The 27,508-nt window shown below is 43.1% G+C and overlaps 4 protein-coding genes across 4 annotated transcripts; all 4 read right to left on the bottom strand.

Moving 5' to 3' along the window:
- Positions 1-4,693: 4,693 nt before the first annotated feature.
- On the bottom strand, positions 4,694-8,362 carry siva1 (SIVA1, apoptosis-inducing factor). Its single transcript, XM_073483646.1, has 4 exons — positions 8,175-8,362; positions 7,651-7,839; positions 6,112-6,265; positions 4,694-4,926 (listed from the first exon to the last, which is right to left on the bottom strand). The coding sequence occupies exons 1-4, from the start codon at positions 8,293-8,295 to the stop codon at positions 4,878-4,880; spliced, it is 513 nt and encodes a 170-aa protein (XP_073339747.1). The 5' UTR covers positions 8,296-8,362; the 3' UTR covers positions 4,694-4,877.
- A 539-nt stretch (positions 8,363-8,901) lies between these two features.
- On the bottom strand, positions 8,902-12,999 carry adss1 (adenylosuccinate synthase 1). The gene is made up of 13 exons (XM_073483349.1): positions 12,756-12,999; positions 11,848-11,950; positions 11,706-11,768; positions 11,573-11,623; positions 11,420-11,486; positions 11,211-11,318; positions 11,048-11,129; positions 10,841-10,967; positions 10,607-10,761; positions 9,843-9,967; positions 9,592-9,689; positions 9,328-9,477; positions 8,902-9,082 (listed from the first exon to the last, which is right to left on the bottom strand). The coding sequence occupies exons 1-13, from the start codon at positions 12,942-12,944 to the stop codon at positions 9,030-9,032; spliced, it is 1,371 nt and encodes a 456-aa protein (XP_073339450.1). The 5' UTR covers positions 12,945-12,999; the 3' UTR covers positions 8,902-9,029.
- A 1,630-nt stretch (positions 13,000-14,629) lies between these two features.
- LOC141010867 (inverted formin-2-like) lies at positions 14,630-20,974 on the bottom strand. Its single transcript, XM_073484004.1, has 17 exons — positions 20,888-20,974; positions 20,462-20,603; positions 20,162-20,294; positions 19,303-19,908; positions 18,273-18,418; positions 18,087-18,148; positions 17,896-17,998; positions 17,712-17,797; positions 17,520-17,620; positions 17,348-17,418; positions 17,154-17,261; positions 16,990-17,060; positions 16,775-16,895; positions 16,527-16,691; positions 16,233-16,335; positions 15,969-16,121; positions 14,630-15,709 (listed from the first exon to the last, which is right to left on the bottom strand). The coding sequence occupies exons 2-17, from the start codon at positions 20,549-20,551 to the stop codon at positions 14,682-14,684; spliced, it is 3,147 nt and encodes a 1,048-aa protein (XP_073340105.1). The 5' UTR covers positions 20,552-20,603; positions 20,888-20,974; the 3' UTR covers positions 14,630-14,681.
- inf2 (inverted formin 2) lies at positions 20,884-27,396 on the bottom strand. The gene is made up of 5 exons (XM_073484005.1): positions 27,309-27,396; positions 23,932-24,333; positions 22,438-22,553; positions 22,064-22,223; positions 20,884-20,921 (listed from the first exon to the last, which is right to left on the bottom strand). The coding sequence occupies exons 2-5, from the start codon at positions 24,326-24,328 to the stop codon at positions 20,884-20,886; spliced, it is 711 nt and encodes a 236-aa protein (XP_073340106.1). The 5' UTR covers positions 24,329-24,333; positions 27,309-27,396.
- Between the last annotated feature and the right edge of the window lie 112 nt (positions 27,397-27,508).

The raw sequence follows: 27,508 nt of genomic DNA, 5'->3' as shown, positions 1-27,508 counted from the left end.
ACACCATATAGACAAGGGCCGCATCCAACTGCCCCTGCCCCCCATCTATCCTTCCTCCACCCCCACAGCCCCCAAAACCACGGCCCCAAACCTCGGCCTCATCCCACCACTCTATTGTGTGCGTGGGTCGTAGCTCAGCCAGGCTATTGTCTGGCCCAGCTCCCCAGCACGTACTTTATGCACAAACAGACGACACAGCGGCGCTAGCCAGGCAGCTCCGACATAAAGAAAACAATGTCCTCCCAAGATCATTCATAAACACCCTGAACAGACCCAGCCAGCTCAACAGTAAATAAGGGCCCTCTGCAATGCTGTGGCCACCTCACACTGTAAACATCCACGGCAGCAGGCCTCAGAGCGCTCGCTGGCACCAACATCTCACATCTGCCTAACCGGGATCCAGGGCTTAGACTGCCTGGTGTGTGTGAGAGCGACTCTTATGGACCAAAACCTTCACATGGAAAGTAGGAGCCATGTGATAGGGCTTAGCTGCAGGGTGACGAGCTGGGATATGTGCAGTGTAACTCGATGGTGTAATAAAACATTCCTCTCCGAGGCTCAAAGCCTGGCTGTGAGTGGTTTTGTGTGTGTGTGTGTTTGTGTGTGTGTGTGTGTGTTTAGAGGTACTTGAGAGAAGTTGAGAGGAAAGTTGTAAGTGTCCACCACCTCAACAAGGCCAGCGGTGGGAGCCCTTGACCTCTGAGGGGACGGACTGCCAGGGACAGCTGGTGTGGCCTGTGTTTATTTATTTATTTCTTAACAAAAGACAGGTGGTCACACTTGAAAAGGGCACACAAACACAATCGCACATGCGCTTGTGTACAGACAACACGCACACACACACACACACACACACACACACACACACACACACACACACACACACGCATGGGTAGATTTCTTTTTCCCTCTACACATGCATATGGTTATCATCCACTTAATTTTGGAGGAGCAATTCTTTTGACTTTCAGAAAAAAACAAATTACACTCCGCCTGAGATAGAAAAATCCTCATTTATTATATATATGTCTGGTGTAAACAAACACTTCAACATTTAAAGTTCTTAACCACAACCTAAAGCTGCAATCTGAGCCCTATACGCCACATATCAACTCCTACAAGTGCATAAATACATATCAACTAGTGCTCCCACACTGGGTTTGCCTTTTTTGGAGTGGCTCGCCCTGACAGTGCCAAGACAGTGTGTCCTTGGTCCACTGTACAGCTGTCACTTACTCACACTCGTTGACACATATTTATAGCAGCAGCATCATTGGGCTACACTCAGACCACAGCTGGTCCCCGAAAGAATGGGTGAAAGACAAAGCCACGTGCTCCCGCTGGCCGACTGCAGTTGGTCCTGTCTGGAGCGCTGTGGGTGATTATGTGGCTCCCTTCTCCTGTGCAGACACCCAGCCATACATGTACCACTGAGTAGATGAGGACCATTCTTGGGTGGGTGGGGGGGGAGCACACCGTGACCTTTTTTTCCCCCCCTTTTGGGTGTCGTGGATGGGGATGTGCAGAAAACCTCGACAGCTGCCCTCCCTTGTTTTGAAGGTACATAAACACAGCACATCATTATGAAGTCAACAGAGCAGGAGGGAAGGGGGAAACATCCTTCCTTCTAATAAGTCAACAAAGAATATAGTAAATGTTTGTGTAAAAGAAGTCCAAGTGATTGTCTTTTTTTTTTTTTTTTTTTTACTAGACCTGGGAGAGGAATAAGAGATGGAAGACCTGCAGTATGTCACCAACACTATTTGCTTTAAAGGTTTCCTAAAAACAATGAAGAGACTCACACAAAAGTGATCCTTCCTCTCCTTCTCAATCATCACGTCACACCAGAAGCGTGTGATGGTGTCTGTATGTGTGTTTTTTCTCAGCTTCTTTAACTTTTTCTTTCACCTCTAAAGGGTAACTCCACCAATTTAACACATTAAACTATTGTGTAAATGTGAAAAAAAGTAGTATAACGCTTTTTGTGTCTCCTGAGGAAGCTGCATGTATTCTAATGAATTTCATCCAGTGATGTCACTCATTGGCTTAGTTGAATTGTGGGTAATATAGGCACCAGGCACACTTGTCCTATAAAACTGTTGGGACTCATACTTGATGTAATAAAACAATGATCAAAATCAATACAGCAAAACCAGAGATAGCAATTTTTTTATTCCACACATTCCTCTTCCTTTTCAAAACTTATATTACCCACAATGCAACATAACCACTGAGTGACACCACAGGAGGCACTTAATCAAATTACATGCAGCTTCCTCTGGAGCCACAGAAGACTTCAAACTATTGTCTCATATATGCAGCAGTACTCCCCAAGACCTGTAAAAACACTTTTATGTGTAAAATTGTTGGAGTTACCCTTTAAATAGTGTCATTACAAACAGCAAACAACAAATCCTGCATAGTATATCTTTAATATTGGCAGCATGAGCTGATATTAAATTGAAGCCATGCATCATATCAGTCCTTTACTTCTGGATACAAGTGTACTAAAGAGATGTCTGTTACGATCGTGGATCACAGGAAATTGGCCGAAACAACTGGATAATCAGGTGAGACTTCAAATATTTTTTGGGTCACTCTGACTCATAATTCCAAACAGTGTTACTCAGCTGATAAAGGCAAACTCATAAAGGTCTAGAGAGAAGAGAGGCGAGTAGGATCAAGTTTGTTTCTCTTCTGTGCCTGTAACTGTAAGTGTGGGCACGTACAAAACATTTGACAGCCTTGCAAGGTTCATCAGCAAAAGAATACATTTACATTGACTTTAAAGGTGATGTTATTTTGTAGAAACTGCATGTCTTAGACTTACCTCATCAAAAAAGTCATTATTAATTCTGTAGCAAGGATTTAATCAAACATACAAAGATGGATTATTAGATATTTCAATCGTTCGCCAAGAAGTTCAACTTATGACAATAATTGTAAACCACTTTGTTAGAAATGCTGTTGGTTACTTGCTATTTTGACAGAGCCAGGGAGCTAAATACATTTGTTTAATCATGTCATTTAATTGGAGGGAATTTTTGTTTAAAGAAGCTATTTTTCTAGTAACTCTTCAGAGCTGCAAATAACAAATAATTTCATTATTGCTTTTTTTTTTTTTTTTTTTTACAATTAATGAATTAGTCTTAAAAAAATGACAAAATAATGAAAACAGTTAGACAAAGGTGATGTCACCAGATGTTTTGTTGACCAACAGTCCAAACTCAAAAGATGTTCACTTTACAGTGATATAAAAAAGTGAAAAATCAGTCAATTTTTAAATTTAAGAAGCAGGAAATAGCAAATATTTAGCCACTTCTCTTGATAAATAACCATAACCAATACATGTATGATCAAAATATTTGCCTAATAATTTATCTGTTGACTGACTAATCATTTCAGCTCAATAATTAATAAAAGTACAACTATTATTTGGATCAAAACACATACACAAGCTGCACAAGAGTTGTGGAAATCTCTTGGCCTTCATGAGCCAGTGACTGTTTTATTTGAATAAAAGCAACAAAAAAAGTTTGCAGCTTAAAAAGTTAATGTCTTCCTGTTAAGTGTTTTTACATCCACCTTTCATTTCCTTAAAGTCTTATCAAGAAATGTGCAGACAACTTGACGCCTTGCTTGCCAGCAGCTGTCTGCTCACTCAGCCAGAAATCAAGCGGCGCTCGCGGACACCAACTGCAGAGCTCCCCAAAGACTGGAGCCACAACTGGCCCCGCTGAGAAGGGGATGTGACTCACACGGCTCATAGTCGCATTTGCAATGAGCTCCAGGAAGTGCACTCATCCAAGCTAATATCTATAAGACCATGTCATGTGATTGATTTCTATAAAGCAGTGCTGAGGACTTCTGCCACCAAGAACAATTACTCAGAGTGTACAACACCTGACCCTGAAACCAGTCATCATCAGTGACGAGCCGCAGCCAAGAGAACGTGATGACTGCACCTCAAGGTCGTGTCCAGCAGGGATAATTGTAGCCAAATTGTCTGCTGGTCCTGTTCAACCTCTGGGTCTTCTTGTTTTAATAAATACACGCGATAGCAGATTCTCAAGGTCAGTCCCGACAGGAAGGATAGGAATTTTCTTTTCTTTGCCAAGACAAAACTTTCACGCTCCAACTAAAAGGTTCCAGAATCGCTTCTTTAGCGTGGCGATATAAATGTGTTCATCCAGTAAGGAAGCAGTGGTTTGTTATTACCCTGAATATGGTCCAGCCTAAAAGGAACTCAGCCCTCAAATGAGTCCTTGAAGTGTGCTGCCATCTGCTGATGCATCTACAACACAGGATGATAGCTGGGTCACCTTTTAGCTAAGTGGCAGATTTTTGTCTAGACGTCCCATTTTTATTCCTTTATTATTCAAGAATTACCATACTTTGCTCCTTTTTGATGTGAGCCTGCTACCTCAGCACTCACTGTTTTTCTGATTCGGTTCAAAACATCTAAACAACATGGTGCTCCTTTAAATGCAATTTCTATTGCGTTTCTATGCAAATGTTCCTGTTTGGATGTGAAATGTTGTCTTTTTGATGTACATTTTTCTACAAATGCAAGCAAAGACAAATTTCAGCGGTTTAAACACCAAACATAGACAAGTATTTTCTATTTCTACTAATCAAAACACACATTGTTACTGTATCCATGAGGTACACCAGAGAGATCATAACACTTAACTGTATACAAAAGTGTTCAAGTTTATTTCAGTTAATTTTGGAATGCAATACATACATATATACAGAAAGAAAACATTTAGCTCATATTAAAAAAATCTCAGGTGTAAAATGCAGTCTTAGAAATATCTCATGTGAGGCAACTACATATGTTCACACAACCTCCCGATCTCTCCTTGGACTTCCTTTTACGTCGAGCAGCTGCAGCATAGTACTTCATCATATTGCCCGCTGTAACTGGGGATCAAAGAAAATAGTACATTACAATTGTTTAGCAAACACTTAGGTCAATATTACACACTCAATGTGGGCAGTTTGCATTTCTGCATCTTGGACATTGAACCATCAACCCTAAGAATGGCTGACCTGCTCCTCCAACTTTACAGAATACTAGGGTTTTCAAGTCTGCTTATTATAAGCGACCTTGGGTTTGTTTTCTTTAAAGTGACTCACAAACACTGGTGGTGGTCATTTGTTTCTCATTTCTTGTTGGTTATTGGTTTTGTTCAAGTTCCCTTTGTGTTAAAAAGAAACCCATGAAATAGTTAACTTCTTCTCCCTTTAGTGAACGAGGCTTAAAAACATATTTAAACTTACTTTTAAAAGCAATAATAATGAAAAGAATTCTGCTCAGCCTCAGTTTGCTAACTGTTGTACCAAGGCCACCAACAAAGGTTTTTTGACAGCGGGTAAGAACTTTGCTTCTTCATGCTCAAAAGATGAAAAGCAACTATTTTGCTTCCTGCTTTCATTGCTATTTGAAGTCTTAACATCCAGCAAATTCATACCTACAGCTCTGTTCATACCTTACTGGCACTCCAGCCAAAACTGATTAAAACCCAGCAAGGTTCAGGGTTGAGTTATACAAGTGTGTAATTTTCTTTATGCAAAATACAATAAATCTACTGGTCGTTTTGGTCCAGTGATGCACACAACCCTACAGTTCTTCAGTCTACAGTTCAGAAAGAAAGAGAGAAGTACAAGAGGAATGCCTTTCACAGAAGAGATGAGAAACAGCTTGCATCGCACATCTCATATAAACATGTCTTTCATACAATGGCGAGTGATTTTCCGTGTGACACCTAATTAACCTTAGCATACACGGCCTCTGAGTTTAAAGGGCTCTAGTAATACTTTGAAGCTGGGATGACTAGAAAAAAAACAACAAAAAAACACTGCAGCTGGAGTCCAGCTGGGGATGCAGTGAAATGTTTGGAAGGCCAATATTTTCCAGCCCACTTTAAGCTGATAAGGACAAATGCAGGTGCATAAGAGGTGAATATTTGCAGATATTCCTAGTTTTTTTAAATATAAATTGCACAGCCAAGTTGACAGCTGTATCAATTAAAGTGACAAAAAAATGCCACTATCACAATGATTTGGGGAAAAAAGGGGTGAAAAGGAAATCAAATCTGGACTTACTCTGTGATTGTGCAGACAGAGCAGCAGAGGCTGGAGCAGCTGGAGCACTGTCGGGTACAGGAGGAGCAGGCTAGACGATCACACTGGGAGCATGGTGTCCTGGACCCCTGGCTCTTCTGACACACACAGCAGCCTGTCGGAGCCACTGCTGGACCTACACACAAGGCACACATCCATACAGTACACCGTGTGAGCATTTAGCATAGTTATGAAGTAGACAAACTGAGCATCTAAATCTGTGCCGAGGCTGACATCTGCTGGTGAAAAGCATGAACTGAACTAACCATCTCTGAGTACAGTGAATGCTTGTACTCTGGCTTGTCTCATTTTAACAAACACCTCCCATCCTGAGATAACTCGGGAAGTGTCATGTGACCACATAACATCCAGCATGTATTTGAGTGGCCATTAAAAGGATAGGACTATATTAAAACCACGCTTGCATGTACAGAACAACAGCTTATAATGTAATCTTTACTCCTATTCATACTGGCCACACATACAGTAGATCCAAATCAAGTTGGTTTCTTCCAAAATTACGACAGTTTTAGTGTGAAATTCCCTCTTTGTGCTTCCCCAGACAATGTTTCTGTGCTAGCTACAGTGGAGGGATGGTGACACAAAGCGGGAATTTTCTACTCTTACTAGCTTCAGCTGATCTTTAGTAAGACTCTTTACACAGAAAAAAGGAGAGCGAATTCCCCCCCCCCCGCTTGCTTTAGGAAGTGATCTCCTCAGGGCCAGAGCAAACAGGATGACAGTGATCAATACCTCTTCCAATGTGCATATGGGCATGTTAATATTGTATTAAGATAGATTTGTAAAACTGTAAACCTGTTTATCACATGTTAAATATATCACATGGGAGTTATTTGAGTAGATTTATGATTATCTGGCATCATGTTTTCCATGATGTATTACAGGACAGCTTATACACTAAACTCTGGATTAATGACATCTGTCCACGTTTGACTCTGGGATTTACACTTTGTAAGATGTTTAAGAGCAAATACAACCTTAACTTTACATGGTTGACTATATTCACAAGGTCGATTCTGGACTTTGTGAGGCTGCATTTGAGGATTGGCAGGTTTAGCGAGTGCTTCAGATACTCCAAGGTCTCCACTTTGTGTCAACATGCTTTGGAGGACCCAGCTGATGTCACCTGCCACTTCACTACTCTGCTCGTATCAGTAGATGTCACTGTTCTCACATATTTGGACTTTGTTTACTCTCAGTGTTGATCCCGCTGAGGTTTCACATTTCAAAAAAGGTGGACCTCGCCCAAATGTGGTTAAAGGGGTTAGGGTAAGGCTCCTGCACTGTGACGCCTCACAGACTGCAAGTAGCTAAAAAAAATAGATGTATAAATGGTTGGCTAGGTATGGTCTGTGGTCAGCTGTTGGAGAGGTCACTCATTGCAACTGGTGCTGTACAAAATATGATGCAGCCTCTTTGTTTGACCCTTGAAAATGTAGTTGTCATCCTGTGTCTTTTACTTCAAATATGTCTGGACAGCAGCCATCAGTCCAGGCTCACCTTGGGCACTGCTTGCTCTTGTCAGTCTCCCATCATGTCCAATTAGTGTCTGTCCTCTCAGCAGTGCCTGACTGCATGCCGGAGTGTCAGCTTGTCCAGTGGGCTGAGGCTCGGAGCACCTCTCCTCTCCAGTCCATATTTTAGCCGTCACAGCCTTGGCACCGTTGAAGAGCAAGTTCTTTGTCTTCTCTGGATAATAAAAACAGACACACTCATGACTGAAATTGCATGTGACCAATTGATCTGACCGCCCAGGGGTAAACAGGGGACTAATGGGACATTTAAGCAAGACTGACTGCACTTTAACTACGCTCTTTGTTTATAGGTCAGCTGGTAGTAATATCTGACATAACAGGGGCCCAACTAATGTCATGTCATGAGGTGTACACGACTACTCGTCTTAGGAACACGAACAAACACACCAAAACTGACCAAGTGTGTAAATGTTTGTATCCAACGCAAGCAAATGCAACTAGAAAATGTGCGCGACGACGAAGCTAACATCAACTTTAGCATGTACTTACCATAGATTTCTAGCCTGTATTTGTTCCCAAAAACGCCGTAGTTATTCAGCTCCTGTTGCCCGATATGCATTTTGTACTGGGAGGAAAAGGTTTGAGGGAAAGGACAAGCTCGTTTCGGCATTTTGGCTGTACAAAAAAGTCCCCGCCGTTCTCCTACCTCCACACTTGTTTGTTGCGGGAAAAATGCAATGGAGGCAACAGGGAGCCAATCACACGCAGTCTTTATTGTCACGTGTAAACTGAGAGCCAATCCGAGGACTGCTCTGTTATCACGTGACGTTTGGTTTTATAATTTGGGCCACATACCGTGCTGCCTTCAGGTGTTGTCGCGAATTTTGTATTTTCTGTTTTTTGATATCGGAAATTAATAGCGGAACATTGGACAATTGTAGTAAAGGTGAACACACCAGGAACGGAAGAATAACTATTTTCAGATATCAAAAGTGTGGAATAATGCGCACTTTATAATACTTTATACTTTACTTTGGATGAGATTTTTTTTCTTTTGATTAAATGAAATAAAGTAACGATCAACACAGTCCCAATATGTTTACTTTCCACACAGTCAAGCTGGGCCATAGATAGAGTGCCACCCTCAGCTTCAATCTGAAAACATGTTTTCTGTCTTAATTGGTGATGTGGCCATAGATTGATGCTCGTCTTATGATTCAATCTAATAACTGCATTAATAAAGAGAAAACCACTTGACTGCAACACAACAATTATAGCCAACACTGCTCAAAGGTTACATAGATGTTTTGTTTATTAACTAATGAAGAAGATAATGTTAGGTGATGAAACGATGCCACATCATGCCACACTGTGCTTCCATCAAGGGGAGACAAAGGTTTGCCTCTAGAACATCTGGATCATGCACTCTCTGGACTTTCCAACACCGACCCACTTGACTAAAATGAGAGACAGAAACAGAGAGTAAGATTAGAAAAGTTGACAAAACTGTAGAAGTCATAATCATAATGGAAATGGATATTTCTGGTGTAGTGCAACAGTGCCACCCAACGAATATCATGCATTAATATGATTTTGATTTGGAGGCCTTCAGGGGCAGTGTTAACAATAGCTTTCTGCAATATTTATTCAGTGTAAAAGTAACAAGAACATATGGAAGTTTGTGATCTTGTGTCAAACATACTGGGAACTCCAATGTGGTTCTCGATGAAGCGGATGTAGTTCTGTGCCTTGGCTGGGAGGTCGTTCCACTTCCTGGCTGCGGACGTGTCTGTCTTCCAACCAGGGAAGGTCTCGTATTCAACCTCCACTTTTTGCAAAACGTCCATGTTGGCTATGAATGATTGAAAGAAATTGTTCATAACCAATCTTTAAATCAATGGTATCTGTCATCACACAAAGCAGATTGCAGGTCTTATTCCACATATAGTTCCTTCTGTTAAATCACCTGGAAAATGGGGAATTCTTTTTCCGTTGAGTTTGTAGGCAACTCCAACTTTAATTTCATCCAGCACATCCAGAATGTCAAGTTTTGTCAAAGCAATGCTGTTGGACAGGTGACATGTCAGAAGGAGAACTGTTCAACATGCGATGATCATTAATATTCAAATGTAAATTTGGTGCAGAAAAGACTGTGTGCTTGTGATGTAGTGACCACAGAACACCTGATCATTTGTTTAAACTGCTCAAGCCACTCACGCGGTGAAGCCATTAATCATGTGAGCGTATCTGACAATGACGAGATCCAACCAGCCGCAACGTCTCTTCCTTCCTGTGGTTACACCCACTTCATGACCCCTCGTCTGCAGCAGCTCTCCCACCGCCTGCCGTAAACAGGGAAAAAAGCACCCTACCTGTTACTTAATTATTCATGAAAATTAATTATATCAGGCATTTAATAATCCCGCAGAAACCAGAAAATATGCAACCAGTACAACAGTTTTATACACAGCTGAGTACAATAAAACATCATGTAAGTTGGGGGGGTTAAAGTTTTGATCTCCTGACCTATGCCCCTATGGTCAGTTCCCGTGACAAGTAACATAACCCCAGCTCACACAGTAAATTTATCCTGTACCCCACTCTGGCCCTAAATTTAACCCTGTGAACATGTGATCTGCATAAGAGGTAAAGAGTGTTTGAGCCTGTCTCACACAAAATTTGACAGCTGCACTCGGCCTGAGAACAAACTCACCCCCTCCTCTCCCCTCTGCTCCTACCTACTCTACTGGCTGTGTCTGACACATGATAGCAAACAAACTGTATGTCTATATGTTGATATCAGCAAGTTACATAACAGGTCATGCGTCTCTACTCTACTTTGTATGATGCAAAGGTCGAGAGGGCAATGAAGACATGTGACAACATTTAACTCTTACATATAGCACCTTTAACACGATATCTTTAACTCAAGTGTGACTTTTGGGTCATTGTCACAACACTGAGTAACATCAAGCTCTTACATTGAGTTGTTCTGTTGGGAAAGCTCCGATTCCCACTCTGGTGGTGTAGGCCTTTGAAACACCAAACACATCACCAATGTTCAGAGGAGGGATGCCCAGACCAGTGCACGCCCCGCCCACAGTGCAGTTTGATGATGTCACAAAAGGATATGTGCCTGAAGAGGATAAGTTTATGTTACTATAGAACCCACTCTTTCCGAGATAATCACACATGCATCAAGGTTTTATCGCTACCAAAGTCAATGTCAAGGAGAGCAGCGTTGGCCCCTTCAACCAGAATTTTCTTTGGAGGTCCATGAAGAGCTTCGTACATGTAGTAGACCCCATCTCTGACCATCGGCCGCAATCTCTCAGCGTATTCCTGCACGAAACAATGAGACAGGAATATGTTTTTTTTGTAGAATGACATTCATCACTTTTTATCTCATCGTCAGCTTCTACCTTGAGCTTTTTCAGTTGGTCCTCAACATCAACTGTCAAGGATGGATACATGGATTGGTACTGGTGGACAAGGTTCTTGAATCTGAAATAAAGGAAATCCTGAATTATGTAAAATTTTACTCTTGGAAAGTGGCCTCATTGGCCATATTCCCATGATCCCTACCTTGTGGAGAAATCCTTAAAGTCAGCCAGGAGGTCACACACACGGAGGCCAGTGCGAGATGCTTTGCTGGAGTATGCAGGTCCGATGCCCTTCTTGGTTGTTCCGATGCTGTTGTCACGAAACACAAGCAAAAGAAAGTCAATTTGTAATGTGGCATATTATCTTTTGACGCAGTGGTAGCCTTCTGTCTGCCCTTCCCTAACCCTTACGTCTTTCCTTCTTGTGCTTGTCTTTCAGTTTCCTGTAAGCCATCGACAACCTGGTGGAAATCGAACACTGCGGAGGGATCGCAAACAGATCAATACAACTTCAATAAAACTTCACACACTTAAAAACACAGGATTTATGCATACTGTACATACCAAGGTGAGCTCTGTCTGAGACGATTAGTCTCTTCTCCCAGCCTTTCAGACCTGGTCAGAGAATGGAAAAGACATCTATGTGAGCACACTCATCTTAATTTACACAAGTGCATTTTGTGTGACGTGTATTTACCTTTCTTGTCATTTTTATCGCCCTCCTCAAACAAGCCAGGTAGATGTATGACCACTCCATTACCTACAGGAGCAGAAGAAGAGGAATATGTAGACTGGCTTATATTCTTTCACGATGCTGCCTCTGTAGAGCTGAAAGTTACCAATGAGTGATGTGCTTTTGGTGTTGATGATTCCACTGGGGAGAAGGTGGAAGTCATACTCCTTGCCATCCACGACCACTGTGTGTCCTGCATTGTTGCCCCCCTACGAATCAAAGCAGGGTACATATTATCACCATATTGTTTTGATGAATACAGTCTGATGTTGACACCAGAGACCACCACAGAAGATTGAGCCAGACGTGCATGTCCTATCTTATATTTGCGAGACAGCGATAAGCCGCCCTCTTCCCAATTCACCCGGCTTTTACAGCACCTATTTTAACAGACTTGGCTTGGTGCTGGTGCATGGATCCCTGGCTAAGACCTGGCCTTCTCACATATCAAGCCACCCTGAGAATGTGACCTCGCTCTCGCCCGGTGGGTGGGGCTCTCAAGCTTCCAGAACACAGGGTGCTAGTCCTGTCAGTGGAGAAAGTATAAGTACAACACAGCAACTGTTGGCAGTGTGTCCTGGTGCTGCAGTGACCTCTGATTTCTGAAACTGACCTGTGTGGAGTTGTTTTTATTATTGTGAATTTAGGGCATCTTAAATCCAATCTTTCCTTCTATAACCTCTCAGTTGAATGAGCCAGTCAGGGCACCTTTAGGTCATAGTTTGGAGAAGAATTAACAGAGAAATCAGGCTTATAAATTGTGCACTTGTTAAAAATGTTAAATAATTTGAGTTTAATGTCCACCATTCCCCTATTACATAATTTAAATCAGTGCAATACAATATGATTCACTGTGACAGTCCCACTTTATTCTGTTCCCAAATCATAGAGGTACAACTGTTTCCACCCTGGCACCTGTTGCGCTCCACCAGACAGCCGCTAAATGACAGATAACATGAATCCATAGGGAAAATAGCACTTAAAGGACAAGTAATCACGAATCCAAAAATATACCTGACATCTGCAGACAACGTCGGCTTCAGTCGCCAACAAATCGACCACTTTTCCTTTGCCCTCGTCTCCCCACTGCGCACCGAGCACCACCGTCGCCTTGTTCCCCGTGTCGTTGCGCGATCGCTTCAGTCCGGCCGCGGGGGGTTGATTCAGGTTTTTGTGGTCTTTCGCCGACCAGGTGAGCGACATGGTGGCGGTAGCTATAGTCTGTCCGTCTCAAGGAGACTAAACTGTCTGCTAGAGTGGCATTGCCATATCTGTAACTTCATAGCCGATGATGTCAGAGCCAGACGCGCAGGAGAAGTGCGTCGCTGCGCTCAGACGATTAGTCTCCAGGGCGAGGAACCAGTCTTTCCACAACAGCCGCGGAGATGTATGACTGCAGACTGAAGCATTTAAAGCCCGTTACAACATTTATTGTTTGAGGAGCTTTCTTTTAATTAATTCTGTTCGCCTCATTACCGCCATCTATGTGACAGGATTGATAAAACAACACACAGTTTAACAGTAAATTCACTTTTATTAAAATATATTTAACAATAAAAGTTACAATCCATTAAATGATGTCCTTATATTTCCTGTTAGAGATCATTTGGATAATATATAAAGAATTTAAGACACTTAAGATTTTCAAGCTGTTTTGTTTTGATGAGCAGAATTAAATATCTTGCACCAAACACTGCATCTTTCTTTCTCTAGGTGCTGAACAGTAAATAGAGCATATGGCAAAAAACACATTCACTGCATATTACAACAAGTATACAAAACATAGAAAGCATATTCAACTCTTTTTTTCTGAATCAGAACCACTCATATACACAAAAGCTACAACTCATTTACATAAAGTGACATGTTGTTGACACCCATGCTGTGGGGATCCCAGCCCTGGATGTTTTTTTTAAACTCTTGTTCATCTTGAAAAACAAATCATCGCAAAAGGAAGACCTCTGCATCCTCTCCAGGGAGTCATTATTCATGTAGTCTCACAAAATAAATTAAACTTCAGTCCTTCCAGTTCAGAACTGCTTTAACATTTTCTTTTTCCTCTTGATTTCCTTTTTCTGGAGTCACCTACGGGAAACAAAGACAAAAATGAATACTCAGAATCGAAATGTGTCTAAATAAATTACTTTAATATCTTTTAAAAACTTTTTTTTTTAAGTGGTAAAAACATCTTTAATGCATTTACATCACACACAGGATCTTTCATCAAAGTCAAGATTAACAAAGCACAGTTTACAGGAAGCACACGAGACTGTGTTAGTAAGTTAAACAGTCCCAGTTGCAGATTTGGGGGAGGGGGGAGGGGGAATGGACAAGAAAATATGGAAGGAGAGACATAAAAAAGTGACAGCTTTCATGAAAATAACTCGGTCCACGATGACTTCACAAAGACTCCACAGACTGCGAGGCTGTTTGAGATCAGAGAATTTACTTAGAGGATTAATTGCGGCACATAATCATACTTTCAGGATTAGTTTTCCCCTGGTTTGATGGACATAAGAATCACCTCAAGACACATTTGATCAATGCTGTTAAGATTAAGGGCCTGATCACTGAGTGTTAAAGCGAGAGTGAGTGTTAAAAGCCGGACAACATAGACAAATGGACTCCAGATTCCAGTTAGACCAACAGATGACGTGTTATTTTGGACAAAAGCGTCGACGGTGATTGAATTCATTAGGATGATATTCCTGCTTACAGTTTTGCCATCCCACCGACTGGACCTACCTCACTGCAACACACAGCCTTTTTTATGTTTAGTGTGTCCTTTCCCACTGTTACCTTGTGTTTCAGAACGGAGAACAGAGCATTCAAACAAACTGGCCATATTTAAATCCATTCAATAATCAATCTGCAAATCAGGCGCAGCACACTGCAACACAGATACTCTTTAATAAAATGCATGTGACCATGCAAAAATACTTATGAATACACACTAAAATAGCCCATACAGAAAATATAAAAAGTTAAATGCATTAAAAATAAAACAAATAAGGATTTCCTTTTAAAACATATGAAGAGTCTAGCATTCCAAACATGATCTTTATTGAAGTTAATGGATGGATTACCTTGATTACTCTTCTTTCTGTTTCGTTTAAAGAGGCTCTGCTGTTTCTTTGGTTTGGGCTCAAGAGATGGAGGCACTGCTTCAGACACTGATGGCAGATCTTCTGATCGCAGTCCATCGGGGACGTCCCACCCTTCGATGCCCTCACTGAGTGTAGTCACACTGCTTTTAGCGTCCGAATGTTTGAAACTCACGACCTCATCTTGGTCGGGTGTTTTTACGATAATGTGTTCCTGCTCCTCTTGACCCTTCTCTTGTCCTACACTCTCTGTTAAATCTCTGCTTATTTTATCACTAGTTTCACCTTTCCCACTTCCCTTTTTATTGCTTTCACTGCTCTGTGGCACATTGTCTGTATCAGGTAAAGGACTTTCCGTGATCTGAACAGTCACACTAATATCCGCTGGCTCCTCAGGCACCAGCTTCTCAGGTACCAGGCTGGAGGTGCCCTCTAACACGGCCTCTAGCAGGTCCGAATCAGAGAGGGAAGATGGGCTGAGGGCGCTGCTCTCAGTTGAATCCAATGAAAAGCCATTTGTGGGGAGACATCGTTGGTGTTCCGCTTTAACCTGAGGCTGAGGTTGCGTCGGATCTGGCAAAGACACTGCAGGCTCCTGTGGGCGTTGCCCCTCCTGCAGCGACGCAGGTCTTCCCGGGGGTGCCTGTGTCGTTATGGCTGTTTCTCCTGGGAGTGTGTTGGGAGGTGCAGCTGGTCCGTCTTGCACCACACTCTGCAGAGCTGGTGGAGTCTCTTCGGATGGGCTGATGAAACCGTTCACTTCTCCTGCGATGGGCAGGTGACCCTCGGTGGTCTGAGGTTTGGTGGGAGCGGTAGTGGTGGCCGTGTCTTCGATTTCTTCGCCTACAGGCTTCACACTTGATCCTGAGGGGGAGAAGTCGGTAATGTTGATGGTAAAGGTATATACATTTTGAAGATTATTATCTTAAAATGGGGCGATATTTCACAGCAAGTAAAAGCGTATAAAGATCAGCAAAGCAACCAAGCAATGGAGCTAGCATAGCTAGATGGCAAGTGGGTGTTAAAGCACAAATCAAAGAGCCTAGATAAAGCAGCAAGCTGTGTTGAGGCTCAGGAGCGGAGCTAGGAACTGCGGATGGGGGCCGTAGTCTCTTGTCCTTACCAGACGGGCAGGTATCCCTATGCTTTTCACTAGAAGGGGGGCTTTCCGAATCGCACCTTGGCCTGGTCTTTCTTAGGCTGAAACCTTTCCTGATATCCGCCAGGAGGTGGTCGATGATGCAGCCGTCGTCCTGTGGCACGAAGCCTTTCTTGACTGGCAAAGGAGAGGTAAGAAAAGAGGGCTTAAAATACATGATGGTCAAATTACATTGTGGTTAGGAAATTGCCATTACAGTGAAAGAAAAGTGGGCTCTTTACAGCTTACTTATTTTTCCATTCTCTCCCTTCTGTCTCTTAGACTCTTCCTCTGCCAGCTGCTTCTTTCTCTTCTCAGCCTTGGCCGCCTGCTCTCTTCTGGTTTTGTTTTCCTGTTAGCATCAAAGTCAGGATGTCACTCACTGCCAAGCACACAGTGTACATAGCAATTTGTCTTTGTATCGTCTGAGCAGAGACATAATAACATCTTTCAGTTTTTACACAATGATACCCATGTTCTGAAGAAAACGCTACCCCCGTACCAAAGAGGACTACTTAACCGTGACAAAGTATCCTCCCTGACCTTTAGTGCCTTGATGAAAAGTCCTCGGAAAGTCTTGATGGTTCCAAAGAGTTCCTCAAGCGACAGCTTATTAGCGTCTTCGCACAAGTAGACGGCCAGCTCGCTCTTCTTCTTCTCCATTGCAGTGAACCTTTCACTCAAAGCTCGACATGCCTCCAGACTTTCCTGCAGCAGAGAAAATTTAGTTTTTAACAAAAAAGAGTAATGACTTCTTAAATGTGTTGGCAAAGCAGAGATTATCATCTTACCTCAAGAATCTTGGCATATTGCTCCTTCACCTCATCCTCAGAGTTGGAGACCTTCTTGGCGGTCTCATTCAGTCGTTTCAGTAAGGCACTGGCTTCTGACTGAACAGAGTCCAGATTAACTCTGAGGACAAAGGTAAGACCTCTGGTTATATGTCTGTTACAGATGCTCTGAGGACCAATTAAAAAGCTAAACTAGACGTGAAAGCTTTCTATACCCTGCTGCTTTTTCACAGATCTCTATATCATCTGGCAGCTCCAACAGCTCCGGGTGGTTCGCCTCCGCTTCCTTTACAAAACAAGCCACACAGAGCGTAATTAAAGAGGTCATAATGAAGAGGAAAAAAATTAAGTTATGGCAGCTGTGAGCCAGTTCGTGTACCTCCAGGATGTGATGAAGCAGCGTAATGCGGCTCTTGTTGGCCTTGGTCTCTGTAAGCTTGAGCAGAGAGCTGATCTTGAACCCCTCGGCGTTCCCTGTGTGACTCCCCTGGAAGTAGACCGATAATTAAAAATGCAAGCTCTGTCTAAATGTCAGCGGAGGTGAAAAATACATGAGAACGAAGAGGTCCTTACATAGTTGAGAAAATTGCCGACGTCTAGGATGAGCCTGCAGAAACTGGGCATGAGCGTGCTCATTTTGAGGGCTGGGAAATTGTTTTGTAACGTGTTAGTTTGATGATATATAATACATATGTCGAGCTGGATAGGTGGGGAAGGATGAGCTAAAGGCGTAGAGTTTACTTACACTGACAGGCCTCCTCCACCAGTTTGACTTTAGGTTTGAGCATATCCAGCACTGATGAAGTCTCCTCACACAACAACATGCACTCAATCCTCAGCTGATAACTGGGGAGAAAAGCCAGAAAGCAAAGTAAATAAGGAGCTAAGCATGACATACACATGTAGCACGCTCATGATAACCAGTAAAAGAAGTTACCATGGTACAGTGAGGAGGGAGTTGTAGAAGCGGTCAACATTAGCCAGCTTTTCCTTTTCTCCTTGGAAAGACTTCAAATTTTCAATCTGAATTAAAAAAACGCGACAGTGAGTCATACTTGCCATTCTAAAGTGGGCCCTTAATGATAGATATGTGCGCAAAGAGTCTGGAGCATAGTACAAACCTCATGCTTCTCTGGTAGGAGCTTTAAAAGCTGCTTTAGCACCTCTACATCAAACTTAGAGCGGTCCCCATTCTGAATCATGGCTACAAAGTCCTCATTTTTGCTGGACAGAGAAATGAAAGAGATTGAGCTGAAAAATCGACCAAACTATATTTAAAAAAAACCCATCAAAATAATGTGTCATATCTTACCATTTGAACTGCTTAAGGAATATGTTCAAATTCAAGTTTTTCTTTGGATCAATGAAAGTAATCTATATTGAAAAAAAAAAGGGGAAAGTGAGAGAGGTACATTGATCATTCAGCTATGATAATCAGGTGCATTTATTCTGAGTGCTGCAGCTCTGAGGAGCTGTGTCGAGTGTTGACCAAGCGCACCTCTTTAGGCTCCTTCTTGACAGGAGCAGCTGCCCCCTTGTCTTTGTGCTCAGTCACCGGGAGACAGAACAGCTGCTCGATACTGCTGTAGTCCGGCTCCCGAGGAGGAGGCTCTTTCTGTACCGAGGCCCACATGGAGTGACCATCTGCGTGAGGAAGCGAGGAGACTGTCACGAGCTCATGTGGCACCATTTTGTATCAACATCACACCATGGCTGAAACTCATTTGAAGTTAAACACAGGGGAATCCTCTGCAACGCCTCTCCAGTTTCATCTTGTTCCTGCAGTTGATTGTTTGAGATTCACTGTGTGAAGGCTGTTTTCACATTCGTTGCTTTAAGTGTACATTTTGTCCGTGCTGACTGAAAATCTGATATTAAGAGGCAGGCCTACAAGCATTATTGTGACGTCACAAATCCAATCCTGGTCCAATATTCAGCATACACGAGTGACCTGTAGAAACCCGAAGCCTCCAGTGCACACACACACTGAGAATGGACTTTACAGTGAGGTAGGAGACATCTTGTATCCAGCAGTTAAACTTTGGGAACTAAAAATAATTACATATTCATAAATCTTGGAATTTTGAAGTCATTTTAACAATTCTGAAGAAGCTAATAGAACTTTTCTGTGGGAATATCAAACCCAAATTATTATTGCAAGTAGTGTTTTATACACATCCTAAAACATGGGCAGTGGGGATCTTTAAATAATAACCAAATCTGGAATAATGGTCCATTTAGTTTATGTGTGTTATAACTCCCATCAACTATTCTCTTCACAGGTGCCTTCTGCCAATGTCTTCACTCACATTTCCAATAATCCTGTTCTATTTCAACATATGAAATGGCCTGAGGGGTCAGAAATATCTTGACAGATGGAAACGTTCTAACATTTTAATTTTTAAGTCATAGTATACATCAAAGTGGGCTCTTAAAATGAGATTCAGTCAGGACTTGCTTCATAAAGATAAAAGACAGACCTTCATTAAAATAATTTGCTACTTCACAGGAAGGTTTTATCCACTCACCAGTAACAGAGCGGAGTTTCTGCCAGTTGAGCTTCTTCATCCTCAGGGTGGGGCAACGGTTTGCTTTCATGGGTGCGCCGCACCCCAGGGCCTGACTACTCATAGCCACTATCATGCCTGGGGGAGGGGGAGGTGGAGGTGGCATGCCTGGACCGCAGGGCAGTGGTGGTGGTGGCGGTGGCATTCCAGGCAAGGGAGGTGGCGGCGGAGGTCCTCCACCCATCCCTGGCAAGGGTGGCGGTGGCGGGGCCATGCCTGGACCGCAGGGCAGTGGTGGTGGTGGCGGTGGCATTCCAGGCAAGGGAGGGGGTGGTGGGGGTCCGCCAAACCCTCCAGGTAGTGGTGGAGGAGGCGGAGGAGGTGGTGGAGGTGGGCACTGGTTAGACATACTAGGTGGTAGAGGAGGAGGAGGAGGTGGGGGTGGAGGAGCGGCACACAGCAGCTTCGGAGAGGATGTGACGTCTGACTTATCTTTGTCCTGATGGTCCGGGTCGGTCTGCACCGCCTTGTCCTTTTTGGCCAGCAGCCCGTCCACTTCATGGTGACCCTCACAGCCTTTGGAGAACATCAGCCGCTGCATGATCTTCTCAGATGACTCCATCTGAGCTGCACACACACACACACACACACACACACACACATACACACAGATGAACCTCATTTGTAACGACGTCTCTCACTAAAACAAAAGCTCTTAGCCGTCCTGTCAACAGCTGCCTCCATTTCATCGCTACGACCTGTTTTCCTGGATAATCACACCCCTTCATGCACAAATTACATAGGAGGCTATTATCTGGCCATTATCCTCTTCAGAGTGTTGACCTAACGTGAATGTATTGTTGCCTCAGTGTTGACTCACAGTCTTGGGCCAGCATTATGGCTCTGTTAGTGATGGCCTCCAGAGCCAGCCAGATATCAGAGCGGCCTGGCCCGAGCACCAGCAACGTCTGCAGGATGGACAGCAGCTGGAGAGAGGCTGGAGAGCTGCTCACCTGCACACAACACATGCATGGAGGGCTTGTCATGGTCACAAAAACTAAATGAATTACACTGTGTTAATCAGAGGCATTTCCTTCACTGCGAGGCATCTGTAACATTGATTCAATCAGTCTCCTATCTAACAGATGATCTTAGTAGGAGATGATAAAGCCAATCAGACCTTGTTAAAAAGTGTAGTGAAAACCTCCAGGTGATTACTCATGTCAATGCCCCCGTAGACCCGCAGCAGCTCCTCATCATCTTCAGCCATTGCCTCTTCAAAAGCTTCACACTGAATTATCAAGTCTTCATCCTCCTGCTCCCTGCACACCACCCACATACACATCACTGATGGGGGACACTTTATCACATTTAAATGCCACACTCAATTTTGTAAAAAGCAAGGTAAGGGCCTTTTACACAAATTACTGTCATTAATGGATGCAAATTGCGCACATCTTTTCCTAAAAGCACAGGTTACTTGATTACTGAGATTGCAATGAATGTGAACTTTAAAAATAACCTTTAAAACTTAAGATGTCACATAAAATCTGCTTTAGAGTTTAAGCGACTGACAAAATCAAACATGAACAGAAGGGAAGCTCACCTTAACTTTGGCAGAATATCAAGTAACTGAAGCCCTGCAAGACAACAATAAAACACAGCTTTGAGTATCACAGCACTCAATTATCAGTTTTTTAAAGAAAAGTTTATCTTAAATAGATGTCACACATCACTCCATCGTGCCATATGTTAGTTTTTTGGGGGGAAATGGCAGGAAGAAACAGGTGAGCAATCAGGCAGAAGAGGAGTGGCCAAACAAATGGCTGATTGGTGGTGGGTGGCACTATGATGAATTGAAGAGGATTTTCAGAGCTGCAACAGTTCGATATTGTTACAACAAATATCACATTACGATTATTTTGACAGATATTACGTTTGCAATACGACTCACAATCAGTGCAAATGACCATTTTTGCATTTCAATTTTTTATCTAACTGAAAAAACTATTAAAATCATGATGATGTGACATTTGTTGTCCCTCTACTGTCCCAAACAAACTCATTTTATTTGTCTGGAGAACAGAATTTGTAGGCGATGCTATCTCTGCAGCACTACAGTACTTTACCAGAAGGCTGTTTTGTGACATGTTTTGACTTTATCAGAAAAACTGCAGCTTCTGCGATTTGCACTTAACCATGCTGCAATTTCTACAGATAGAAATTAACTGTGAAGCGGCAAACTGCATATTCATCAAACTATCTCAACTGTGGCAATTTTTAGGCAACACTGATGTCTTAGAATAAAAAAGGTCCTCAGTCCAAGGTTAATCCTGTCCACAACCCATAAGAAAGAACAATGCACTAAAGAAAACAGACGCATGGATAGTTTCATTCACTCACTTCCTCACAAACACATCATCAAAGGCACATTAGGTCAGTATGATTCAATCAGTGCAAGAGTGACGGCATTTTTCGTCAAACTGAAACTAAAACTCAAACTGAAAGTCACTGGTTATTGTGTGAAATGCATGAATACACAATGCTTTATCCACTTGAGGCTTGCTCAGTTCTCGGGCATTTTGTCAAAGTGAGAATGAGGCCGTTAGACCTATTCTTAGACAGACCCAGTGACAGAGATGTTTGTAATAGAGCTCCTGCTGATGGCCTGCTTTCCTCCCTGCACACTTCCAGCGCTCTGTTTACCACAGTTTGACCTTACTCATGAAGAGACTACAGACTACTGATTAATTTTTCAGCAGCAGCCGATGACAGAACCTACCGATAAACTCCTTCCTGGTCTTATCTCTCTGCCGGAGGTCATCTGTCCCAAAGATGATGGCGTTGATGACACTGAGGAGCGTAACCATATACGGGACGTTATCTGTGGCCTGCAGCTCGTTCATGATCACACTGAAGCGATACTGCCGTGTCTTCACGCCCTGAAGGAGAAATCAAAGTTAGTGCAAGTGAACATTGAGAAAGACTGTGATTCTACAGCATTTTTAAATAATGCTTATACTTGCAACTAACCACTAGAGGACACTGTTACGGTATATATCACTCAGAGTGATGATGGGGGATCATCTGAGGTAAATCCCACAACAGCTCAAAAACAAGACGTTAGACAATTGACACAATCTCACATCTACTTGCCTTGTAGTGGTCCAAGGCATCCAGTGCCAGGCGATGGCCGTCTGTGGAGAACATGCTGAGGGCGGCGAGCAGCTCAAATACTTGCTTCTTCACCATTGTGTTGGAAGTGTCCAAAGCTGCGGAACATCATGATCGCACACATCAATACAGGCCAAGCGCTGTTTCTCTTAAAGCAAACCCCCGTCTCTACTCATTCCCCCTCTGTGTCTTGAGCACAATGCTTTGTTTCGTTTCCTTTTCGGCAACTCATCTTGAACTTTGCCCTCTGAAAGATGTGGCATTGTACAGAAGATAAACATGTGTTTGTGTGTGTGCGAAGCGGGGAAATCCAATATTCACAGCAGACTGTGACATGGAATTTTTAGGGATCTCCAGAAGTAGCTCTAGATGACTCATATGTGTATAAAGCTGAGTCCATGACTGGGAAATTCAGCACAGCAAGGTGAGTCACAGAGAACCATCTGATCAGCTTAGTTGTGACCAGTGTAAAGAGCCATGTTAACAGTTTTTTGTACTTAATTTACAAGTAAATGCTGTTATGCCATTGATAATATTTAATATATACATTAGAATTAGGTAAGAGGCCATGTTAATGTAAGATGTGCTAAGTGTAAATGTATTTTATTGTATAATAATTCTGACTGATGAGTGTTTTTCCCTGTTAAGATTTATGCTACACTAGTCTCTCCTGCTATATGGCAATTTGAGTCTGTTCCTTGAGTCTTAGAGGATATGTTCACCCAAATCTAAAAATACAGTCATTATCTACTCACCCCCATGCCGATGGAAAGCCTGGTGAAGTTTCGCTGTCCACAAAACATTTCTGGAGCCTCACCGCAAAACAGTGTTTTGGCATTCTCCTTAACAACTAAAGTAGATGGGGACTTGTTTCATACATAAAAAAAAAGAAAAAACGGAAAAAACAAAACAAAACATAAAATGGCTCCATACAGCTTGTTCAACGTAATCCATGTTGGGTGTAAATTACGTCTTTTGAATCAATTTGGGGGCTTCTGGAGACTTGAATTATACAGGACAATGTATGGAGCCATTTTAATGTTTTGCTGTGAAGCTCCAGAAATGTTTTGTGGACTACGACACTTCACCTGACTTGACCCCCCCATGCTGACTGATCAGCATGGGGGTGAGTAGATAATGACTGAATTTTCATTTTTGGGTGGACTTATCCTTTCAGTGCAGTATGTAACTTCAGCTTCAACCCAAGCAGGATGTGGTGCAACAATTTTTCCCCTATGCCGCATCATTTGACAGCCAATCAAGGGTAGTTATTAGAAGAAGTGCATGTAGAAAGTGGACATGGTAGACCACATGATTCAGAATCATTTACAGAAGTGGTGAGGAAGGCTTTTAACAAGTTCCCTTTACAACCAATTTCACAAAGTTTCACAAATGAATAAACAGGTGGATGTAAATATTCTGGCTCAATTGTTCACTATACTTAAAATATTATCTTTATGTAGGATTGTGGTCAACCTTGGGAGAGCTTCCGAATGTATCCCTCATTCTCTATAATGAAGTGGATCCCTGCTGAGGAGTTCATGACGGCCCGCACGCAGCTGACGCAGGTGAGCTGCAGAAGGGCGTCAGCGATGCGGGAGCATCCCCGCCCCGAGAGCCGGTCCAGGGCCTCCAGGAGGAGATCCAGCCCACTCAGCTCCAGGAACTGGACCATCCATGTCTGATCGCTGCCCTCCAGGCGGCGCTTCAGCCCCGAGTAGTTAACCACGGTGGGGACTTGCAGCAGCCTGATGCACAGCTCTGGATCAGCGCTCTCCAGGTTCGCCTCCTGCTGGGTGTCTGAGTCCTGCGAGGAGCCCAGGCGACCCCTAACTGCCGCCCACTTCTTTTTTCCATCTGGCTTCACTGACATAATGGCTGTGGAGGAGAGAAGGTAAACACATTTTTGTCCGTGTTAAAGGGAGGCAATTTTCAGCTATTATTTTTCAGAGACCTGCTGAAATCTGCTGTTTTTTGACCACTGACGTCTGTATGCTATCCAATGATTTCGTCCAGTACACAGTGTCGTCAGTGCTATCCAGACGAGAGGATGCAGGCCAAAACAAGGCCTTATCAGAAAGGAAAACAGAATAGGAAATGACAACACTGCACTTCTATGGATGGCTAAAAGATATGTCAGCAGTCCAGTCATCACCAGCTCTGCCAAACATTCCTACTTAATCCTGCTTGAAAGAAAGAGACGCACGTTGGCTCGTCAAAACTCTCTGCACAGCCAGGCTCAGTGTTCTTTGGACAGTGCACAACACAAATTACTATATCAATAAATGTGTTTCCAAGCTAATTACTGATATATAAACATTGGGAAATATGCACAATGCCCACACATGAAACACTGACATGAATGCACACATTGATCCAGCAAGTGCCCTTCTCTGGCCAAACCCCAGAACACAGTCTGCTCTTGTACTAACCTGTCTCACCCGGGCTTCTAAGAAACTACCGCAATGCATGTAACCAGTATAAACATGTTCCCACACTCTAATAAAATCAACAGGATAAGGGGTCGGGCCATAAAAGGCTAAAACTTTACTAAAGTCTAAAAATACTTTGTTTTTGAGCTGCTGATATTAGGTGGTCCAGCATAACATGACTGGTTCTTCTGTCTCCAGTTCTGTCCTGTTGGTTTCACACTTGGCGAAGATAATATATACAGATGAGACACTGAGTGATGAGCAAGAACAAACACAATGCACTGCAAAAAAGGTCAGTCAGGGAGCCAGGCTGGGAGGACTTATCGCTCTCTGTTTTCCCATGATTTTGCTTTCGTTGCTGCCTTGCTCTACATGCCCAGAGCTCTGTAAACTGAAGAGAACAGAAGTAGTGACTTGTGAAAAAATCTGACAAATTGGACTTCTATTCGCTCTGCAGAGTCAAGGTAAAACGAGGCTTTTCTTTTCTCACATATTCTGGCAAGACATTCGTCAGCTCTGACTGCAGCATTTCAGTCCTGCTGCCAGTGTGAGAGTGTTACCGTGGCAGCAAGCAGGCAGACAATGGTGTTTTTACAATAGGCCTTCTCAATTCCCTTCAAAGGGCTGTGTTCATTAGCCACAAAACGGGGGGAACGCTCCCTGCCCCCGTTTTTTCAGGCTAATAAGAGTTGTGTCAGCCAGGCAAACACTGAAACATGTTCTGATTCAGGAGTACATTGTGCTTTCATGTTCGGCGTGAGTTTCGGGAACCAAAGTTGCAAGTCGGTGCTTGTGATCTGGTGATTTTTCACAGGCAGGGACACTTGTGAAGCTGCTAGGGGTTCATTGAAATGTGCTAAGAATTTTTGTGAAATGGATTCACTTCCCGCAATTGCCATGGTTATGACTATGACACCTCAAAGGAAATGGGGTGTGGGTGTGTGTGTGTGTGTCATGTGTGCTGACTCCACTGCTCAGGAACTTTGCAGAGAGGAAGGAAAGGAGTTTCCTGGGACAAGCAACTTGGCTCGAGATAAACTTGTGTGACAGCTCATGTTCCTCTTTATGGAATTTCAGTTCCATTCCAAAGGATGCTGACCCCCTCCTGAGTTGACAGATATTCTGCTCACGCGCACAAACATCTGGGTTACATGTCGAGCGACTTAAAAGATCTCCTGCGACAGAATAAAAAAGAAAAAAACAATCCATTTGCATATCCTTTTGTGCGCTCCTCAAATATCGCCAACTTTAAATCGCCGACCTTGTCTGCCAGAGCTCCCACATGTACCGCTAATAGCAGGCTGATTCACTGCACACAGGACGAGCCTACTCATCTGTCCTCTGGTTAAGCAGCCCACGCAGCAGCCCACTGCTACTGTACAGCATCAACACTTATGAGCACGCAGAAACATTTCCTCCGCTTTATTTCCTCTTGGACATATGCAAAGCTTATGCAGGAGAATTTTTTTTTTTGTTGCTACAACTGGTCTGTGCACGTCAGCAATAACAAATGAGTTAACAAAGTAATTGATTTAGGGGGATTTAATCAAATCTCATGGACTAGTGAATACAGTTTTCTCTGAAGTTCCATATGAGTATTATAATTACCTTCTTTTAAATTAGACTGTACCTCTTGAGCACTGAAATGAATGGTGGAACTCATGGTGCACATTAGAAACATACGTTAACAAATGGAACATATGTTGCATGGAGATGGCATGATTATACACGATTATTCAAGCTTCATCTGAACTGTTTCACAGCATTTGCAGGATGATTATTACCACTGAAAACATCTGGATCACATTTACTTGTTATCCTAACCTGCCCTCCTCCACCCCTGTCTGCTATTTAAGGGAGTGACCGACAAGCACATTCTGGAAGTTGAAAAGCATCTTTTAGTTGGAGTTTAGTTTCATTTACTTATTCACCAGAAGCTGTCAGATTGATTTCCAAAAAAAAAACCATATGCTCCAATACGCAGCCTTGAAACTGGAATCCTCAGTTCAAGTGGATTTTTGGCAACACTGTGTTTTTTTTTTTTCACCACAGCCTTCTTCCTCCTCATTCTGTCCAAGGCAAGAAGGTTTAGAGGGAACAGCCGCTTACCACATACCAGGATGGCTCGACAAGACTGTGACACAAGAGAAAAACGGCTAGTTTTTCCAATCTGCATTATGCAAGATGCCACATTATGATAAAAACGCACCCAAACAGCGGCATTTAACGGTGCAACATCATTACTTTGCGCTTTGCGTTTACCACCCCCCCGCACATACCAGGGCACATAACGGGACCAGTCGTCTGCATTGTTGAGAGTGAAACACACCAGAATAACAAAACCATAACGCACATTACTTTCGCTACATCACGTGTCATGTCACAGCTCTATGCACTGTTGCATCGTTGTAGATGCCTTACCTGGTTTTATTCCATAGATATGCACTTGAAGAATCGCGTCCTCCGGTGTGACTCAGACGGGGGGGCAGCGCTCTGCAGTCATCCGGAGTCAGACAGCCTTCACTCGGACACAAAAAACAAACATGCTCCCCTGGAAATTTCGGCACTGTGCGGCAGGGCAAACGCCGTGTGGTATGCGGATGGCACCGTATTCGAATCGC

This window comes from Pagrus major, chromosome 16 (genome assembly GCF_040436345.1).
Source record: "Pagrus major chromosome 16, Pma_NU_1.0".
NCBI lineage: Eukaryota > Metazoa > Chordata > Actinopteri > Spariformes > Sparidae > Pagrus > Pagrus major.
Note: the sequence above shows the minus strand (reverse complement) of the source record. Positions and strands in the feature narration are given on the sequence as shown.

Excerpts from the sequence above, each read along its gene's own strand:
- siva1 (XM_073483646.1), bottom strand. The coding sequence starts at position 8,295 with ATGCCGAAACGAGCTTGTCCTTTCCCTCAAACCTTTTCCTCCCAGTAC. Across the intron at positions 7,840-8,174 it reads ATACAGGCTAGAAATCTATG|AGAAGACAAAGAACTTGCTC; the intron begins GTAAGTACATGC and ends TTTATTATCCAG. Across the intron at positions 6,266-7,650 it reads AAGAGCAAGCAGTGCCCAAG|GTCCAGCAGTGGCTCCGACA; the intron begins GTGAGCCTGGAC and ends CCTTGTGTGTAG.
- LOC141010867 (XM_073484004.1), bottom strand. The coding sequence starts at position 20,551 with ATGGCTGAAGATGATGAGGAGCTGCTGCGGGTCTACGGGGGCATTGAC. Across the intron at positions 17,999-18,086 it reads TTCCTTAAGCAGTTCAAATG|CAAAAATGAGGACTTTGTAG; the intron begins GTAAGATATGAC and ends TTCTCTGTCCAG. Across the intron at positions 17,262-17,347 it reads TCGGCAATTTTCTCAACTAT|GGGAGTCACACAGGGAACGC; the intron begins GTAAGGACCTCT and ends GTCTACTTCCAG.
- inf2 (XM_073484005.1), bottom strand. The coding sequence starts at position 24,328 with ATGTCAGTGAAGCCAGATGGAAAAAAGAAGTGGGCGGCAGTTAGGGGT. Across the intron at positions 22,224-22,437 it reads ATGCCTTGGACCACTACAAG|GGCGTGAAGACACGGCAGTA; the intron begins GCAAGTAGATGT and ends TTTCTCCTTCAG. Across the intron at positions 20,922-22,063 it reads GACCAGGAAGGAGTTTATCG|GGCTTCAGTTACTTGATATT; the intron begins GTAGGTTCTGTC and ends GTTGTCTTGCAG.
- adss1 (XM_073483349.1), bottom strand. The coding sequence starts at position 12,944 with ATGTCGCTCACCTGGTCGGCGAAAGACCACAAAAACCTGAATCAACCC. Across the intron at positions 11,951-12,755 it reads ACGTTGTCTGCAGATGTCAG|GGGGGCAACAATGCAGGACA; the intron begins GTATATTTTTGG and ends TTTGATTCGTAG. Across the intron at positions 11,769-11,847 it reads CAAAAGCACATCACTCATTG|GTAATGGAGTGGTCATACAT; the intron begins GTAACTTTCAGC and ends CTGCTCCTGTAG.